The sequence below is a fragment of the Embiotoca jacksoni genome, unplaced genomic scaffold (assembly GCF_022577435.1).
Source record: "Embiotoca jacksoni isolate LCO1_2020_lvr unplaced genomic scaffold, fEmbJac1.0.p SCAF_17, whole genome shotgun sequence".
NCBI lineage: Eukaryota > Metazoa > Chordata > Actinopteri > Embiotocidae > Embiotoca > Embiotoca jacksoni.
The window spans coordinates 1541646-1563670 of NW_027185307.1; the positions used below are offsets into that span (position 1 = coordinate 1541646).

General features: G+C 42.8%; 1 protein-coding gene across 2 annotated transcripts in view; it reads right to left on the reverse strand.

Moving 5' to 3' along the window:
• Positions 1–20961, reverse strand: part of LOC138199279 (phospholipid phosphatase-related protein type 5-like) — a 96963-nt gene extending 76002 nt beyond the window's left edge. The window contains exons 1-2 of one of the 2 annotated variants that reach the window (XM_069151228.1): positions 20822–20960; positions 18542–18629 (exon numbers count right to left, since the gene is read on the reverse strand). In XM_069151228.1, the coding sequence (XP_069007329.1) occupies positions 18542–18604 (63 nt within the window). In that variant the 5' untranslated portion in view covers positions 18605–18629; positions 20822–20960. Of the gene's footprint in view, positions 1–18541; positions 18630–20821 lie in introns of both variants that reach the window. The other variant, XM_069151225.1, reaches the window with a different exon arrangement.
• Between the last annotated feature and the right edge of the window lie 1064 nt (positions 20962–22025).

The following is a 22025-nucleotide window of genomic DNA, read 5'->3' on the forward strand; positions in this document are numbered from 1 at the left end:
TGCGGTATGTGTGCTGTGCTCAGCGGTGACACTGGACCGGATAATGACCCGATTTTATTGGCCGGGTATCCGGGGGGATGTGCGCTGTTGGTGTGCGTCCTGCCCGGAGTTTCAACTGGTAAACCAGCCGGCCATTCCGAGGGCGCCTTTACATCCTCTACCATTGATGGAGGTCCTATTTGAGTGGATTTGCATGGACCTCATCGGGTCATTTCACCGGAGTGAACGCGGATATCACTTTGTGTTAGTTCTGGTGGATTACGCAACACGATATCCCGAGGCAGTTCCATTGCGCAGCATTTCTGCAAAGAGTGTCGCGCAGGCTCTGTTTCAGGTCATCTCCCGAGTCGGAATCCCGAAAGAGATTCTGACTGACCAGGGCACCTCGTTCATGTCACGAACAGAGAACTCAGAGAGTTAATTCACGAAGATGAACGTAATTGGAATAAATGGTTTGATCCTCTGTTGTTTGCAGTGCGGGAGGTCCCCCAGGCCTCGATGGGATTTTCTCCCTTTGAACTGCTGTTTGGCAGGAAACCACGAGGGGGCTTCGACCTGCTTAAAGAAAACTGGGAGGAAGGTCCGAGCCCCGGAAAAAACGAAATTCAATACGTCCTGGACCTGCGAGCAAAACTCCACACACTGGGTCAGATGTCACGGGAGAATTTGCTTCAGGCCCAGGAACGTCAACAACGGCTGTACAACAGAGGGGCCAAGCTGAGGCAATTCACACCGGGAGAAAAGGTACTTGTATTGCTTCCTTCTTCCAGCTCGAAACTCCTCGCCAAGTGGCAAGGGCCCTTTGTGGTCACACGGCGAGTAGGGGATGTCGACTATGAGGTGGTGCGGTCTGACAGGGGCGGAGCTACACAGCTCTACCACCTCAACCTCTTAAAAGCATGGAGAGAGGCGGAGTCTGTTTCTCTGGTGTCCTCGGTATCTGAGAGAGGAGCTGGGGCCAGAGGTTCCAAAGTCCACCAATCCTGCGTCGCTCCCTTTCGACGCCCATCTCTCCGGGACTCAGAGAACAGACGTTGCCCAGTTGCAGAAGCAGTTTTCTGATGTGTTCTCCCTCCTGCCAGGACGCACGAACCTCATAGTGCATCACATTGAGACGTCTCCGGGTGTGACGGTGTGGTCGCGACCCTACAGGCTACCTGAACACAAGAGGAAAGTGGTTCAGAGGGAATTGGCTGCTATGCTGGAGATGTGGGTAATAGAAGAGTCCAACAGTGCCTGGTGCATTGTTCTTGTTGTCAAGAAGGATGGATCTATACGGTTCTGTGTGGACTATCACAGGGTGAATGATGTGTCACGATTTGATGCGTACCCAATGCCCCCCGGGAACGAACTCCTGGAACGACTGGGCACTGCGCGCTTCTTCACAACACTGGATTTAACCAAGGGCTACTGGCAGATTCCTCTCTTGCCAGAGTCCAAGGAGAAAACGGCCTTCTCTACTCCGTTTGGATTGTACCAATTTACCACACTTCCCTTTGGGTTGTTCGGTGCCCCGGCCACTTTCCAACGCCTCATGGACCGGGTGCTGCATCCGCACGCTGCATATGCGGCCGCCTACCTGGATGATGTCATCATCCACAGCCCCACGGAGCATGTGCAGCGGGTGGGTGCGGTGCTGGAGTCCCTGAGGCAGGCTGGGCTCACCGCCAACCCAGGGAAGTGTGCAGTTGGACGGAGGGAGGTACCGTATCTGGGGTACCACTTGGTCGGCGGGCAGGTGCGCACTCATGTGGACAAGACTGCTGCTATTGCAACCTGCTCCAAGACTAAAAAAGAGGTGAGGCGTTTTTTGGGGCTGGCGGGTTATTATAGACGGTTCATCCCGAGCTATGCTGATCTGACCAGTCCCTTGACCGACCTGACCTGGAAAGGTGCCTCAGATCCGGTCCAGTGGACGGAGCAGTGCCAGTGGGCGTTTGAGAGGGTTAAACAGGCTTCCTGTGGGGAACCACTCCTCCACACACCTAACTTCTCTCTTCGCCCCAGAGATCTGATCGGTCAACTGAACATTTGAAACGTGCTCAAATCACCATGACAACACACCCTGCTCATCACTAGAAATATCACTCCACCTTCTCAATGGGAATATAGAATTAGAATTGAATTTATATAATATCAGGTCTCTTTTGGTCCTTTTTGGTCGCTCACAGCACCCGGATAGTCACGCACTTCAAATCCTAACGGAGGCCAGCTGGACCGGTTTTATTTTAACACACGACATGGTGCTAAAATGTTAAAAACACAAGTCTATGGATATCTTAGTTCATCAGATATCTTTGTTCATCAGATATCTTTGTTCCAACCAGACTGAGCTAGCTGATCAGTTTAGTGTTTCTATGTTCTGTATTTATTCAGTTGGAGACTAGAAATCCTCTCTGTTGCTAGGTGGTTGCTAAGGGTCAGACTACTTCTTGGAGTAGTAAACATTATGTACGTTACATAAGAGTCTACTGACGTGACTGATTGTTCTCCAGTTGTTAGTCATAACCCATGTGTTGCCATGGAAACGGTAATTGCAAAAAGTGTAATATTTTGAGAGTGAATTGTCCCACAATATGAAAACATTTTGATTACATTTAGTTGGTGACTTGTTGTATAATCGCAATTTTACACTCGGTGTGTGCTTTAACGTCATTATTGGTACAATAGTGATGTGATCAGGACCGAGGCGCTCACCTAATGCACATTACACGAGAGTGTAATATTGCTTGATTGAAGTTTGTAGTGTTACGACATTGCTGATATGATCATGTGTGAGCCTGTTTCGTGACAGACATTTGCTCGAGACTCCAAAAAGAGCTAAAACATTTATGTTTTTAATGGTAGTTTTCTCTGTGTTTAAGGTGTACAAGGGGTCGGCCGTGACAAAAGAGAGAGAGAGCGCCAATAAAAATCAACCAAAGACATCAGTGTTTTGCGTGGCCGTTATTTGTTGGACCAGTGTAGCTTTAACATGTTCCACGTGTTACGACTCAACTGGGAAAGTCTACTTTTAACTTTGGCACAGGTGACTCCTGAAACGAAATACAGCATCACCTTAAAATCAATTCACTTATTCCATTTACACATTTCTGAAGCTTGATTTTAAATCTCCAAACCTGCACTTGTTTTACATAAGTGTATTTTACTCTGTTTAATCTATTCGAACTACCGACATTATATTTTAAGGATTCTTGTATAACCTTCTTATTTAATATTTTTGTAGATTTAAATGTATCCTTCGGGTTAATCTTCCCTCATCTGACAGTTGAATGGTTATTTATTAGATAAACTGTGGTACAACCTCAACTCAGTCAGTCAACTACTGTTTTTCTTTTTTTTTGCTTTGTAATTGACTCGATCAGTAGCTGGAGGCTCCAGAATTTTCTTCACTTAAACTTAAGTTGTTTTCTTTAGGACCAATGAAAAAAGACTCAAAGTCTCTGCCACCTTAAACTGTTACTAAGTACAGATCAAGTGGAAATCCTTCGCAGTATCCTGGATTCAAACTAAATTGCAATCAAATCAATTATAAGACTTTTTCACAAAAGAGGACTTAGAGAAACATTTAAAGCAGCAATCAGACAAATCCAGCTGATCCAAAACGCTGCTGCGGGGTTATACACAGGAGTACAATATGAGAGCATATACTGTAACTCCTGCACTGACTTCCAGTTTCTGAGATTAAACTTCAAAATTCTAGATTTAGGTCCAAGGTACCGAACAGATCTGCAGGTCTGAGGTCAAGTGGTTCTGGATTACTGGATGTTCCCAGAGAGAATTTTAAAAACACTAAGGCAACCTTCAGCTGCTATCAGGCTGCCAGAAGCGCTGACCACTAACTAGAATTACTGCCTGATGGTTGCACGCCTCCGCTGACCACTTATGTTGTAGTTTACATGTCTGAAATAAAGATATAAATTATAAGACGTGGATGTTTCACATAAAACTTCAATCCTGACAGCACAACAGATCTATAAAAAAAACACCACAATTTCGAGATGGACACACCGGGATGATGTCACCAATACAGTATCATAAATCATAAATGTGAAATATGGTCACAATCTCTCTTTCTACTTCTCAGTTATGGTGCTGAATAGTGGACAGAAAAAAATATATATTTTATCCTAGATATTTGAGTGAATATTGTATTGATGTATGAATTACAGTTATGTTAACAAAGGTGTTTTGTGAAGTCACAGTTACCTTTGACCTCTAAGTGGCAAGGCGTTCCTGAGATATCTCATTCACAGTGAAAAACTCAGTGACCTTTGATCTTTGATCACCAAAATCTTATCAGATTGTCCTTTTAGTCAAAGTGAATGTTTGTGCCAAATCTGAGGAAATTCATGAAAGACTTTCCTGGGTGATGTGATCACATGTGGACGCTCTATGTACGTCAGATCACGTGTGGACGCTCAAGGTACAAGATCATCATCAATTAATGACGGTGAGGAATTCTCAAAAATTATGAATCAAATAAACGTGGTGGGCATGAAGGAGGGCCAGTTTAGGCAAATGAGACTTTGAATGAGGTGTTTTTCCATTGAACAGCTCCCAGACTTCTTTTCTGTGTCTTTTTAGACATTAAATCTCACATTGCACTGAACTCTGGCAGCCTCAGTCTATTTTTTGTCTCACGTTGTTTGAACAGGTGTGTTTTGTAGAACCCGAAGACTTCCCGCCCTGCTGAAGTTTTATTTCCTCAACAGGAGTCCAGGAGAGTTGTTTTTTTTTAAATCTCAACCCTGTCAGGCTCCATCCAATCATCTCGGTTCAGGCTTGAATTATTGAATTATTCTAGAGGGTTAGACGGTGTCGGGCTCGGCGCTGTGGTGGGTGAAGGAACCTGAAGTTGAGGGATATTTCACAGTTTTGGGATATTTCACAGTTGTGGGTTCAATGTGGGTCAGAAATTACAGATGATGGAAACTAGAAAAGAAAACTAGGAGGAGCCTTCGGTGAAATGAAGTCGTACACGCTATATTGTCCTCTAACTTTCAATCTGTTTTTATATATATATATGACCCTAAAATACAACATTCATTTTAAAAAAGTGATGTCATCAGTGAGGTTGACAACATCAACTACTTGAGAATCAACTTTGACTTGTAAAATTTCAAATTGAATGAAATCTCTGCTGCTTCATACTTATTAAAAAATCATCTGTCTTTCGTACAGTTCAGCTTTATAAACCGATCAGCCGTAACATTAAAACCACTGACAGAGGAAGTGAAGAACATTGATTATCTTGTTACCGTGGCGCCTGCCAAGAGGTGGGATACATTAGGTAGCAAAAGAAGAGTCCATTTTGGATGTATATGTGTTGGAAGCAAGCAGCAACCATCAATGAGGTCATCAACCATCAGTGAGGTCATCAACCATCAGTGAGGTCACCCGTTGGAAGAGCCAGCAGTAGATCTGACTGATCTGATTGGAAACCTGACGATACTACGTCCCGCCCACCGATAGCCCATAATGCGCGTTGTTGTTTTTGTACTCCGGTGTAACGTTACATTCAGCGAACCTCTCGGTTACATGTACCGGTACCGGTCCGGATAAACGAGCCCGACTACATGTGCAGGAGGCTGCAGAGAGCAGGTGGAGGTGGAGGAGGTGGAGGTGAAGGAGGAGATGGAGGGAGGAGGTGGAGGGACATCAGTGAAAGAGAAAGACTGTCAGCTCGACCTGAGCAGGTTCAAAGTTTGAATTGACATGTGATGTAATGAATTGATGTGATATAATGAATTAACATGTGATGTAATGAATTGATGTGATGTAATGAATTAACATGTGATGTAATGAATTGATGTGATGTAATGAATTAACATGTGATGTAATGCATTGACATGTGATGTAATGAATTGACGTGATATAATGAATTAACATGTGATATAATGAATTGATGTGATGTAATGAATTAGCATGTGATATAATGAATTAACATGTGATGTAATGAATTGACATGTGATGTAATGAATTGACATGTGATATAATGAATTAACATGTGATATAATGAATTGACATGTGATGTAATGAATTAACATGTGATGTAATGAATTGACATGTGATGTAATGAATTGACATGTGATATAATGAATTAACATGTGATGTAATGAATTGACATGTGATGTAATGAATTGACATGTGATATAATGAATTAACATGTGATATAATGAATTGACGTGATGTAATGAATTGACATGTGATGTAATGAATTGATGTGATGTAATGAATTAACATGTGATGTAATGAATTGGTGATGTAATGAATTAGCATGTGATGTAATGAATTGACATGTGATGTAATGAATTGATGTGATGTAATGAATTAACATGTGATGTAATGAATTGACATGTGATGTAATGAATTGATGTGATGTAATGAATTAACATGTGATGTAATGAATTGACATGTGATATAATGAATTAACATGTGATGTAATGAATTGACATGTGATATAATGAATTGACATGTGATGTAATGAATTGACGTGTGATGTAATGCAACGTTGTTCATGTTGCAGTCGTTACAGAACTAAATCAACTCCTCCTCTCTTATTATCTCCACTATTGTAATGCAGGTCGTTAGAAGTAGTTGGAGACTCACTGTCTTCTGTCTCTGGTGTCCAGTTTGACTCCTGTGTTACAGATCAGGGGGACAAGCTGGATTTGATTGCATCTGTATGTTTCAGTCATTGGACAAATGAATTCTGATTCTATTCTGTTTTCCCAAAGCAGGCTGCTCCGTCCACCAGAGAGACAGAGGACCAGTGGGACATCATGCATAAAGTCACCGAGAGGTTGAATGTCAGACGGACCGCTTAGTGGGGAAAAGAACTGCAGCCACAGGACTGTCTTACAGGACACTGAACACCTTCCAGCGAGGGGGCGGAGCTTCAGCTCCTTCAGGACACGCCCCCCCCCCCCCAGTCTCAGAGCAGAGAAGACTGATGATTTTCTCACTATTTCAAACCCTAATTTAACAAACTTGTCTGTTTTTTTTCATTCATATTTGGATGGGTAGTTAACAACCCATACTTCTGTGGTGTGATGAACTTAAAACTCATTTTCATTTCTACTTTACAGCATCTTTAAATAGTGGCTAAAACAGAAATAATATTGCTGTCAGACCTAATATCCTTGGATAAACACACCTGTATTTTTATTGTATTTTCATATCTTTCTTGTCATTTTAAAGAGCGGGCTGTGTGCAGGTGTTGTAAATGAACATTTCACTCCGAACACAAAGCACGGTTCATCTGGTGTTCAGAAATTTACGAACATGAAATGAGTCTTGAATGTTTAATAGTCGACGTATTGAAACGCTTCAGTGACTCTGTACTGCTGTTTCAACTCCTCCCATTTCTGTACGTGTTTATGGATTATTTACTTGTACATTTTTTTCGTGATGTATATGTGATCATTTGTATACAGAGTGGGGAATCTGATCACAGATGGGTCACATAATAATGTCATGTGTGAGAGAGCTGGCCAGTTATGATCAGATCACAGAGAACAGTTTATTAATGCTGAGTTTTCCTTCCCTCTCTCGACCAAAGCATCTAACATGAGAAACAGAGTGGGAGGGGGAGCAGAAGGGGGAGGGGGGCCAAGCAAGAGACAGGCCGTCATCTCTAATTTATGGGCTGGTTGTTGGTGACCCACCAGATTACCAGTCCAGCCCTGCTTCTGAAAATCAAGGATTTTACTTCTTAATTCTAAATGAATTAACAGCATTTTCAAAAACCTGTTTTCACTTTGTCATTGGGTTACTAAATGTGGGCAATTTAAATATGTTAAATAACTTTTAAAGACTGTCATGCACATTGACACTGAAAATAATTGTTGGTTCTGCCTTGCAGGCCAACTTCTATGATGTGATGTGATGATTTTCTACAATGTATATTTGTTTTTAATCAGATTCTGTAGGACCAACAAATGTGGAGTGATCCTGGACCTTTGGAGCCCAAAGACAGCTGATCAATTAGCCCGGTTTGGTTATCCAGCCTTGCTTGTTGTTTTTCCACCATGAAACTATAGGCAATGCAAAACAACAATGCATGCCATAGCAACAGAACTTCACAGTATGCACCTGACTTCATCCTGTACAGCTAGCAACAAGAAAATCATAATCCTGAACTCGGTGAACTTTTTGTCTTCTCTTTTTTTACTCTCTGTCCTCTCTCCCTGCTCCCTTCATCTTCCTCCAGTTATCACTTCAGAGCTGCAAGTCTCTGAGCGATTACTGGCCCCACCAGGGCAAGAAAAAAGGATGATGCACAGCCCACTGCATGATATTTTTACTTTCAGAATACTGCAGTAAATATTTAAAATCAGTTAAATTGTTGAAAATTGTATTTATTCTTAAAAAAATGAAACAGAAGTGGGGTGTGTGACTCTGGGCTCTGAGTCAGCCGCCATGGCAAATTTAATGGTGACAGAAACACAAGTATTGTCCTGGTACTCAATACAATACTGAAACAATATATATATTCTAGGTAGGAACTGGTATGAGAGAATAATTCATCCAACATTAACAATTAAGTGGCCCTTTCAAAGAGTCATAAGGCGACATAATGTACAGAAGAGAAATGTGTTTTACTGTTGAATGAAATCTGCCTTCAATCTCAATGTGACATGAAACCACTCAAAATAAACTGACATGTAAGACGACGTTCTTCGAACTGACTGCGGATCTAAAAATAGGCAAGTTGTGGATGAGATATGAGAAATGCTTGCATTGTGTTTCATTACGCCATCATGCCTCAGGCAGAAGTGCGACCCAGAAAAAGCTAATACACAACAAATCTAGGCATGCACAAATGCATCCGCTAACAGGCACACGCTCCAATATGAAATGTATGTCAATCTCTCTCTTCATCCACTCAAATGACCACACAGAGATTTCCTACACAGAATCCAGGAAAAACCAATGAACCAGACAGGGATTTAAAACAAATTATAATAATAAGTGGGTTATCACAAATATAGCAAAAAAAAGTATGGCTCTGATTTCTGCAGGCGAGTCAAGTGTAGCACACAAATTATGGTTTCATCATCATCTTGTGAATTAGCAGCTGTTATTAAAAGGCCAAGTGTCAGAGGACAAACCTTCAAAGTAGCCGGCTTCAAGCAGCCTCTGCTTATCTGCCATCTCCCAGTTCATAAGGAATTCATGCAATGTCTTTCTCGTAACCCTCAGATGTGACAGCAGTTCCTACAGGACCGTGTTCATGAATGAAAATAATAGTATGAGGCAGGGAGGCAGCGCGTCCGAAGGCTGCGGAGAGGCAGCGCTGCTGCACTGTGTTCCCCCCGTACACCGGAGACACCAGCTCACATCCAGGAGCAGGAAGTCTTTTACATTTAGATTTAGTTACAACAGCCGCTGATTTCAAGATGGATGGATTTAGACAGACGTTAATCTCCTGTGACACCGAATTTAAGAATACATTTATAATTCGCAATACAAATTGTGAAGTTAAACCGAGGTGCGCTTTGAAATTAAAGCTCCTTTCAGATGGAGTTAACATCACAGGGTAGCGGGGGATCAAATATTCTCTATGGACTCTGGTTTTTAACTGATTATTCCACAAAATTGTAAGATAGGATCTGTAACAGATAAGGATTCAGCTACAAAACACAAAATAAAGAGCAGCAAATGTACATAAATCTAGAAATACTGCTAAGTAATCCATTGATGGTTGTCTGTACATGCATATGGAAACAAACAGCCTATAAGGGGCCTAAAGAGAATAGCAGTAACTTAAACAGACATTATAACCATTGATGAACGTGGATCTCTCCTCATGGCTTCTTTCTGTCATTTTACTGGTTCATAGATTCATAAATATGTCAGTTTAAAACACGTTTTTATCCAATTTACCAAAATATTTTTGACTTCCATGTGATCTCATAAAAGGCAGGAAAATGTAAATACAACTACAAGGATAAAGCTTTGTGGAGAATTTAAATCCCAGCAGGACCAACAGGTTTGGCCATAATTATCACAATGGATCTCTGAAAAGTTACACGTATGTTTAAATCCCTGCACCTCTCTAGCGATATGAATCTGGTCTGTATGCCGAGCCAGCAGCCCTGTGAGGTTTCACATCGGTGCTTTAAGTAGGTTTAAGTGCTAAATGCAAACATCAACATGCTAACATGCATGTATTTGTTCAAATTTAATGAATGGGATTCTGTCCAATGGTCATGAATACATGCTGTTGGAATACGTGCAGAATGTGGTTGGACGTTGTTCTGCTGAAATAAACAAGACCTTCCCTGAAAGAGACGTTGTCTGGATGGCAGCATATGTTGCTCCAAAACCTGAATATATCATTCAGCATTAATGCTTCCTTCCAGATGTTCAAGCTACCCATGCCATGTGCACTAATGCATCCTGTACCATCACAGTGTGTTCCTGAGCCCATGCAGTGATTTCCACTCCAGAATAGTGTGTTTTTAATGCAGTGCTGCCTGAGGGCCCGAAGATCACCACCATCCAATATTGGTTTCCAGCCTTGTCCCTTGTGTTCAGAGATTTCTCCAGATTCTCTGAATCTTTTAATGATATTATGAACCGTAGACGATGAAATCCACTAATTCTTTGGAGTTTTACGTTGAGGAACATTATTCTTAGATTGTTGGAATATTTTCCCAACAGTCTTTCAGAGTGGTGAACCTCTCCCCATCTTTCAACATTTGATATGTTGTCTTTGGTCTATTTTCAATTAAATATGGGTTTATGTGATCTCCAAATTATGGCATTCAGTTTTAATTTAGATTTTACAGTGTTCCAACTTTTTAGGAAACGGTGTTGTACATAATTTATCAAACCAATGTGAACAAAAATTAGGAGTCACTAAATGTCTGTTAAACAGTGCTAACTGTGAACAGTGAAAGTAATCAAAGGTCTACAATCACATTTCAACCTTTCAAACTGTCACAGCATGTCGTCCAGTCAGACTGATACTGTGAACTTGTATGTTCATCTGGGTTGAATCCTCCCACTGATGAACCGGCAGGATGCTTTTATTTTGAAAGCTACAGGTATGCTACACCTGTAGCATACCTGTCCACAGCAGTACGTGTTGAAACATAGAAACACCACTGATGTGCAGCTGGTACTGTGTGCAGTGTTGCTCCCAGGGTGTGTGTGTGTGTGTGTGTGTGTGTGTGTGTGTGTGTGTGTGTGTGTGTGTGTGTGTGTGTGTGTGTGTTTCAGGATCACACGTGACCACCTGCTCCTACCTGAAGTCGACTTCTGCACTTTTTTGTGATCATGTTAAATGCGGTTTTAATTAAATTGCTATTTCCCAGTGAAGTCAGCGATCTGTCTGTGTGGTAAATATTGTCTTGCCTCTGAAACTGAACCAGACCGCATGAACAAGGTGAAGGCAGCGTTACAATACTTTCAAAACCCTACCGACTTTATCACAACATGAGAACATCAGGAGTGGTGCTCAAACATGAGGTATCATTTAAAAAACAATAGTTCAAACAGAGAACATACAATTTTAACATTCACAACAAGGTTTCTAACTCTATCAGCCCAGATATCAAACCTTCCTCCCTCCCATGTGAGGTCGGGGGTCCTCAGGCACAGTGATGAAAGGGAGAAGCAAGAGGCCGTTAAAATAGGAACAAAAAGAAAAGTCGTATTTCTGTTCTTCACAAAAACAAAATAAATCCACTGTAGTCCTGCGATGGAGAACATAAATGTTAGTTGTAAAGAGTTCATCCTTCTGAACTGTGTTCAAGAGGTCAGTGAGATGTTCCACGTTGATGAAGCTCATACAGACTATGATTAGAACCCTCCGTCCATCCTGCCCTCAACTGCATGTACAGGCTGCGCCCTCCAGTGGTGAAACCTGGAACAACAGGAGCTCTGCATCACTTCATACACTAAACACTAAAACACACACACGGCGCTGAGGACAGTTTATGGACCAGAACTCACATCTGGATTTAAATTCAGCTGTTCCAGACATTTGATGTAATTCAAAATGATCAAGAAACGCAGAATAATCTTCCTCACTGCAGGTCCAACATCTAACAGAAGCCTGAAAGACCTTCAGAAAGGACATCAGCTGATCCGCTGCTGCACTCAATGATCTCAACGTTCAATTAATTTCACGTAAAACATGTTTCTAAAAAATGAGACTTTTGGACCATTAAGACAAAGAAAGTTCTGAATGACGTCCAGCTGTGGACGAGAGAAGGTTTGAGTCTCAAAGGTGATCCAGAATAATGGATCATGTTAACTTATATAGAGAACCAAATCACAACACAAGTTATCTCATGTAACATAATAATAGTCCTTCAAATAGAACCAGAACCATGCAGCTACAGGACCAGAACCATGCAGCTACAGGACCAGAACCAGAACCATGCAGCTACAGAACCAGAACCATGTCGCTACAGAACCAGAACCATGCAGCTACAGGAACCATGCAGCTACAGGACCAGAACCATGCAGCTACAGGACCAGAACCATGCAGTTGCAGGACCAGAACCATGTAGCTACAGGCCCAGAGCAATGCAGCTACAGAACCAGAACCATGCAGCTACAAAATCAGAACCATTGAGCTACAGGTCCAGAACCATGTAGTTACAGGACCAGAACCATGTAGCTATAGGAACCATGCAGCTAGAGGACCAGAACCATGCAGCTACAGGACCCATGCAGCTACAGGACCAGAACCATGCAGTTGCAGGACCAGAACCATGCAGCTACAGAACCAGAACCATGCAGCTACAAGACCAGAACCATGCAGCTACAGGACCAGAACTATGCAGTTACAGGACCAGAACCATGCAGTTGCAGGACCAGAACCATGCAGCTACAGGCCCAGAGCAATGCAGCTACAGAACCAGAACCATGCAGCTACAGAACCAGAACCATGCAGCAACAGGACCAGAACCATGCAGCTACAGGACCAGAACCAGAACCATGCAGCTACAGAACCAGAACCATGTCGCTACAGAACCAGAACCATGCAGCTACAGGACCCATGCAGCTACAGGACCAGAACCATGCAGTTACAGGACCAGAACCATGCAGTTGCAGGACCAGAACCATGCAGCTACAGGCCCAGAGCAATGCAGCTACAGAACCAGAACCATGCAGCTACAAAACCAGAACCATTGAGCTACAGGTCCAGAACCATGTAGTTACAGGACCAGAATCATGTAGCTATAGGAACCATGCAGCTAGAGGACCAGAACCATGCAGCTACAAGACCCATGCAGCTACAGGACCAGAACCATGCAGTTGCAGGACCAGAACCATGCAGCTACAGAACCAGAACCATGCAGCTACGAGACCAGAACCATGCAGCTACAGGACCAGAACTATGCAGTTACAGGACCAGAACCATGCAGTTGCAGGACCAGAACCATGCAGCTACAGGCCCAGAGCAATGCAGCTACAGAACCAGAACCATGCAGCTACAAAACCAGAACCATTGAGCTACAGGTCCAGAACCATGTAGTTACAGGACCAGAACCATGTAGCTATAGGAACCATGCAGCTAGAGGACCAGAATCATGCAGCTACAGGACCCATGCAGCTACAGGACCAGAACCATGCAGTTGCAGGACCAGAACCATGTACCTATAGGAACCATGCAGCTAGAGGACCAGAATCATGCAGCTACAGGACCCATGCAGCTACAGGACCAGAACCATGCAGTTGCAGGACCAGAACCATGTAGCTATAGGAACCATGCAGCTAGAGGACCAGAATCATGCAGCTACAGGACCCATGCAGCTACAGGACCAGAACCATGTAGTTACAGGACCAGAACCATGTAGCTATAGGAACCATGCAGCTAGAGGACCAGAATCATGCAGCTACAGGACCCATGCAGCTACAGGACCAGAACCATGCAGCTACAGGACCAGAACCATGCAGTTGCAGGACCAGAACCATGCAGCTCCAGGACCAGACCCATGCAGTTACAGGACCAGACCCATGCAGCTACAGAACTAGAACCATGCAGCTACAGGACCAGAACCATGCAGCTACAGAACCAGAACCATGCAGCTACAGAACTAGAACCATGCAGCTACAGGACCACGGATACCAAGAAGTAAGAGGTCTATTCTCAAAATCTCTGAATACTTTTGTTACAGTTTCAGGTCATTTTTTTAAAAGACAACACCTTCCTGCAGAGTTGGCCGACATGCATGTACAGCTGGTAACCACAGCAACTGAAGAGGCCAGGTAAACAACATGGAAGCCACACTGGGAAGAAACATGAACTAAACTCCTCGAGACACGTTCCTCAGTTCTTTAGTGTTTTATTTCACAACTAGTCCTCAAACTTTGTGATAAAGTCATGTCAGTGTTTCAGTAAGTTCGTGACATAATATAAAGTTTGCTTCCACATTATTGCAATAACAGATGACCAAACAGGAAAGGAGCAGCTTATTACTATGGTCACTTTGTAGAATGTTTTATATTTTGATCGAGTTTTGCAACTCAGACGAATGATTTGTGCCAACAGCTGCTTCTCCGAGGAGCAGGAGGACGGACGCGTGGGCGAGGTGTATCGGACCGGACCGGACCGAGGAGGACGGAGCAGGAGGACGGACGCGTGGGCGAGGTGTATCGGACCGGACCGGACCGAGGAGGACGGAGCAGGAGGACGGACGCGTGGACGCGGTGTATCGGACCGGACCGGGGAGGACGGAGCAGGAGGACGGACGCGTGGGCGAGGTGTATCGGACCGGACCGGACCGAGGAGGACGGAGCAGGAGGACGGACGCGTGGGCGAGGTGTATCGGACCGGACCGGACCGAGGAGGACGGAGCAGGAGGACGGACGCGTGGGCGAGGTGTATCGGACCGGACCGGACCGAGGAGGACGGAGCAGGAGGACGGACGCGTGGACGCGGTGTATCGGACCGGACCGGGGAGGACGGAGCAGGAGGAGGAGCCTCAGTAAACACCACTTTTTACAGTGCACCTTGTTACTACTCAGAGTCAACACTTGGATTTACGTAGTTTCTGGGACGATGCTCTTGAATACTGGAAACAGTTTGAATCCTGTTTAATACTGTGAATAGGTTTATATTTTCATATTTTCCAATATTTATATTTTAAAATATGTATGTAACTTTATTACTTATTTTTAAATAAAGTGTGATTTTTAAAGTGATTGGTTCCTAAGTGTATAAACGTAAAAACAAATGCAAGACTTTACTATAGTATGAAATCAGAACACCTTTTTGACCGATTTAAAACAGGAGAAAACAGATGAAGCAATTACAGAATAAACAGAATTATAGTTTCAATAACATTGAAGACATTTTGTCAAACTATATTGTTCACAGGAATAAAACACAAAGTTGGTTGCAGAGTAATAATTCACAGGTATGAATGTGTCAATTACTGTATTTAAATTGAACTTAAACTGTGATTTGTGCAGGAAGACGGGATGTTTTCTTCTTCCTCTGTGGTGCTGTCTGACCTGTGGAGAGAGCACCCAGATGAGGGGGTGTGATCAGTCCATTCATGAATGAGCATAATGATACTCATTTGTTTTAAGAATAAACCTAATTAAAACTAGAATTCAGGCTTGTCAGATTTGTAATTTGATTGTTGTGCCTTTTCCAGCTTTCAGTAACGATGATGAAGACAACTTGTGGCCGGAAAGTTGCACCACAACTGACCACAGTCTAAAATATAAAGCGCTAACAATGGAAAAGGTAATAATGGTCATTTTTATCAAGTGATGCAACATTTTATTTGTACAATTATAAGTTCTTAACCGGTCCACTGCTGAGTAGTGATCATGAGGAATTACAACTCCCTAAATCACTACTGAAGTGTCTTCATCACCATTACATCACATTACATTATTACATTTCATTTATCTGACTCTTTTATCCAAAGCGACTTACAATAAGTTCATTTCAACCATGAGGGTTCAAACCAGAACAACAACAATCAAGAAAGTATATTTTCTTCAGACAGCCAAACTTCAAAGTTCTATCAGTAAGTTCTATTTTAAGTTCTACTATTCAAGGTAAAGTCTGAACATCATGAAGGTCCAGCGATGACAACATTTTAAAAAGTGTAGAAATACAAATGATAAAACAACAGACTGCATCTGAAGGAGCTGCAGTGATTTCCACTGTGAAAGTGACCAGAGCTGAAATGACTGTTTGTTAATGTCAACACTTCAGAAATGAATCTTTTCAACGTGAAAAGTCATGAAAGAAAACATCTATTCTGTAAAATAAGTCAAACAGGTTTACTTAAGTTAACCACGAATGAGAACATGTATCTGTGACACATAAATATCAGGACAAACATCAACTGATAAAACCTGAGATGTTCACATAAATATGTTTTTAACAACACAAAGCTAACTAGTAGCTTCAGCATGTAAACAAGCTAACGTCAGCTGACTGCTACATCAGAGTGTAGTGCTACTGTAAACACACACACACACACACACACACACACACACACCACACACACACACACACACACACACACACACACACACCACACACACACACACACACACACACACACAACACACACACACACACACACACAACACACACACACACAGACAAGTAACACACACACACACACACACACACACACACCACACACACACACACACACACACACACACACCACACCACACACACACACACACACACACACACACACACACACACCACACCACACACACACCACACACACACACACACACACACACACACACACACACACACACACACTTACATACACACACACAGACACACACACACACACACACCACACACACACACACACACACACACACACACACACACACACACACCACACCACACACACACACACACACACACACACACACACACACACACACACACACAACACACACACACACCACACCACACACACACACACACACACACACCACACCACACACACACACACAACACACACACACACACACACAACACACACACACACAGACAAGTAACACACACACACACACACACACACACACACACACACACACCACACACACACACACACACACACACACACACACCACACCACACACACACACACACACACACACACACACACACACACACACACACCACACCACACACACACACACACACACACACACACACAACACACACACACACACAACACACACACACACAGACAAGTAACACACACACACACACACACCACACACACACACCACACACACACACACACACACACACACACACACACAGTGTCCTTCACCTGTGAGCAGCAGTGTGCTGTAGTTCCTCTCCCGTGTTTGTTTCTCCTCGTTTCATTTCAGGTTCAGGAGTCCAGTCAACATTGATTGACAGTCCGTCAGACACTCGTCGATGCTCTGATTGGCGGTCTTGATTCAGGTGGATTCTTGTAAATCACAGTTAGAGCTCTGGATGACCCCCCCCCCCCTCTTTACCCCCCATGCCCCCCCCACCCATCATCTGTCTGATGTACTTGTGTTACAACACAGTGACAGTTTTAGAAAAGAAGTTTCTCTCAAAGTTAGAAAAGTCAAAGTCATCTGTAAAGATGAACCATGTGAACATGTGAACGTGTGAACATGTGAGCGTGTGAACATGTGAGCGTGTGAACGTGTGAGCGTGTGAACGTGTGAACATGTGAACGTGTGAACATGTGAGCGTGTGAGCGTGTGAACGTGTGAACATGTGAACATGTGAACGTGTGAACATGTGAACGTGTGAGCATGTGAGCGTGTGAACATGTGAGCGTGTGAACGTGTGAACGTGTGAACGTGTGAGCATGTGAGCGTGTGAACATGTGAACGTGTGAGCGTGTGAACGTGTGAACATGTGAACGTGTGAACGTGTGAACATGTGAACATGTGAGCGTGTGAACATGTGAACATGTGAACGTGTGAACATGTGAACGTGTGAGCATGTGAGCGTGTGAACATGTGAACATGTGAGCGTGTGAACATGTGAGCGTGTGAACGTGTGAACGTGTGAGCGTGTGAACATGTGAGCGTGTGAACATGTGAGCGTGTGAACATGTGAGCGTGTGAACGTGTGAACATGTGAACCTGTGAGCGTGTGAACATGTGAGCGTGTGAACGTGTGAACATGTGAGCGTGTGAACATGTGAGCGTGTGAACGTGCGAACATGTGAGCGTGTGAACATGTGAGCGTGTGAACGTGTGAGCGTGTGAGCGTGTGAACATGTGAGCGTGTGAGCGTGTGAACATGGGAGCGTGTGAGCGTGTGAACATGTGAGCGTGTGAACATGTGAGCGTGTGAGCGTGTGAACATGTGAGCGTGTGAACATGTGAACGTGTGAGCATGTGAGCGTGTGAACATGTGAGCGTGTGAACATGTGAGCGTGTGAGCGTGTGAACATGTGAGCGTGTGAGCGTGTGAACATGTGAGCGTGTGAACGTGTGAACATGTGAGCGTGTGAACATGTGAGCGTGTGAACATGTTCACATGTGGTGATGAAGCCCATCTTACCTCTGCTGCCAGGGACACGTACAGTTTCCTTCCTTCTTTCCTACTCAGTCGTTTTGGAAACATGTTGACTCGTTGTTATCTGCACAAACTGCAAAAGAAAAGAAACAACAAGATGAAGGAGAGTGAATGTGATTCATCAGAAAGGTGAAGAAGTGTGCTGGAATGAATGAGAGTATATTTGGTCAAACACTCGTTAACCTTGTAAAGACGAAAGGTTGAAAATAGGAAGAAAGAAAAGAATCTGATGAAACCGACCTGAACAAGAAACACCTGAATAAATCTCAAGAAACACCTGAATAAATCTCAAGAAACACCTGAATAAATCTCAAGAAACACCTGAATAAATCTCAAGAAACACCTGAATAAATCTCAAGAAACACCTGAATAAATCTCAAGAAACACCTGAATAAATCTCAAGAAACACCTGAATAAATCTCAAGAAACACCTGAATAAATCTCAACAGTTTTGTTGATCTGGTCAAATTAAATGGATCAAGATGAAACTCACAACAACATCACATGTATACAGAGGTTCAGCTGAAAGGAGTCAATAATAGACCAGCTGTACTGGACAGTACCCTGCTGAAGAGAAGACAGACAGACAGACAGACAGACAGACACAGACAGACAGACACAAACAGACAGACAAACAAACAGACAAACAGACAGACAGACACAGACAGACAGACAGACAGACAGACAGACAGACAGACAGACAGATAAACACAGACAGACAAACAAACAGACAAACAAACAGACAAACAAACAGACAGACACAGACAGACAGACAGACAGACAGACAGATAAACACAGACAGACAAACAAACAGACAAACAGACAGACAGACAGACAGACAGACAGACAGACAGACAGACACTTCATTCATCCTAACACACTAACATGTCTCGCAACTCACACAGAAACAAATTGAAAAAAAACTGAAAGACAGATAAATAAAATAAAATAAAATAAAATAAAATAAAATAAAATAAAATAAAATAAAAAGTTGATTGTGGGCCAAAAAGCAGGAACAGAAGGACGACCAAAGGAAGAAGAAAAAAAAAAAAAAAAAAAAAAAAAATCAACCAATGACTAAATAAATCAACGTTTGTGATTAAAAGTGGCTGCAAGAAATACATAAAAAAGTGCTGTGGATTATACAGGTGCAATATTCCTGTGAAGATTTGAAAGGTCCATCTTCAAGGACTCCAGAGGTAAATGGAGCCTGTCTGCAATAACCTGCTTGTTAAAGACAAGATTTTATTTGCAACCATAAAAACAATCTGCAGCGCAGCAGTCAGACATACCTTCAAGAGGTATTTTTGTCCTCAGAACAGCTGTCCTCAGAACAGCTGTCCTCAGAACTGTCAATGAGGACTCATGAAGATCAATCTATTGATCACTACTCATATCTGGGTCTTTCTCGCCCACTTTTAGCTCCAGTCTGAGAAAAGGTCTCACACATCACAGTGTTGGTGAACATGACACACAGATAAACTTGCTCTTCTCTGACACGACACGTTTCAGAATCATTACAAATCTTAAGTGTGTTCATGTTTACTGACACATTTTCTCATTTTCATATTTTAGTGACAGACTGAGTGAAATGTGGTTTTTATTTCAGCAGTTTGTAGAAGCTATTTAAGAGAGTTGTGTTTTGTTAAGAGGGAGAAATAAATGAAACAGAAGCAATGAAGAGATCACGAACATGAAGCCAGAAACTATAAAACATCTGCTTATAAAACACAAAAGACAGAAAAGATGCAAACATTGTCAGAGTTCACAGGAAAGAAGGTCCAACAACAAACAAACAAACAAACAAACAAAGTCCAACAACCAGACAGGCTCCGCCCACTTCCGCTCTCACGTGTTTAAAGGTGAGAAGAGGAAAAGGTTTCCTCACTTTCTGTCTCACTCTGATCAGACCTCCTCACCTCACCAAACAACTCACTGAACAGTTGTAACTATCAATTTAAAAAGAGTGATAACACACGGGCTTCTGGGTCAATGATTCATATTTATTTATATATATATCATCTTCTCTTTAAGGCTCTTAATATATGTAAGTAATATATAACTAGAACAGGAGCATTGGACAACCTTTGAGACTTTCCTTGACACATGTCCGTCTCTGTTGCCATGGAAACGATGCCAATAAAACAGCTGATCACCTTGTGAGACTCAGTGATAGTTCCAGACGTGAAAAGCTTCACGTGTATTTGCTGAAGCTCCCTGAAGGTGTCACAGAGCTGAAGGACAGCCGACGGAGAGGACTCCTACCTCGGACAGCTCCCGGACTTTATACCGCCCCGGTGGAGTCTCAGTCGGCGGTAACAACAGGACCCGGTTCACCGACCTCCGGTGTCCGGTGTCCGGTACGCAGCTGTCACAACACGCGGGCAGCCTCCGGCTTCTCCTCGCACTCTTCCGGGTTTTCCTTTTCTAATTGTCGGATCCTCTGTGGTCCAAGCACGGGGGTTCCGCTGCTACGACGCATGCGCAGCTCAGGTCGGTCTCTGACGGGGTCAGGTGAATGATACCTTCAAGAAGTGTCGGAAACACGGGAAAAGATCAAAAGATATACACTAGCTTTATTTTTATTTATTTTTTACCTTATTTAAATGTAATTTGGCATATACAAAAATTATTCGATAGAAACAATACATTTGAAACTGAGGTATAATGTTTGTTTTTTTAATACAAATCACTTGAAACAAAATAACAGCAACACCATTATAATAAACTTGCAAAAAAAAAAAGCACAACAATTACAAATATAGTTTATGTTAAATATATAAAATTGACAACACATTTTAATGGACAAGTTCTATGTTCTGTTGAAAACCACAGTTTCATTAAAAACTTAAAATTATACCTTCATCATGTCAGGATGTATCACAGGACTGTTGTTTTAGACTGAATTAGTTTTAGACAGGTGGTCCTACCTGGCAACAGGTGTACATGGTAAAAATAAATACTATAAGCACTCAAACTGGTTACGACAGTATATCCTTCATTTGAATGAATAACATGATAATGCGGGACGTAGTATCGTCAGGTTTCCAATCAGATCAGTCAGGTTCACCTCTGGCTCCTCCCCCAGCTCGTCCAAATATGGTCACTTCCTGCTCCAAACCGCTCCGAACTAGCAAGATGGTGACGGACAGAATCTGAACTGGAGGATTCATAACGTTCACAAACCAACGATGACATCACTGATGGACGATGACATCACCGTTGGTTGATGACATCACCGTTGGTTGCCTCTTGAGTACAACGTGTAACTTTGCTGCTGATTTTGAATCAGCGATGAACCTTTGAATACTTCCTCACTGAGGTTAAAGCTTCCTCCTCCTCCTCCGTCCCGCTGCTGCACACTGTTCACGCACAGCAGGAGCAGTCTCTGAACGTTTTGATCCTCACATCCCACTGACCAGAGGATTTTGGGTTGTTAATTTCCAGTCATGGATTAAATAAGTTAAAT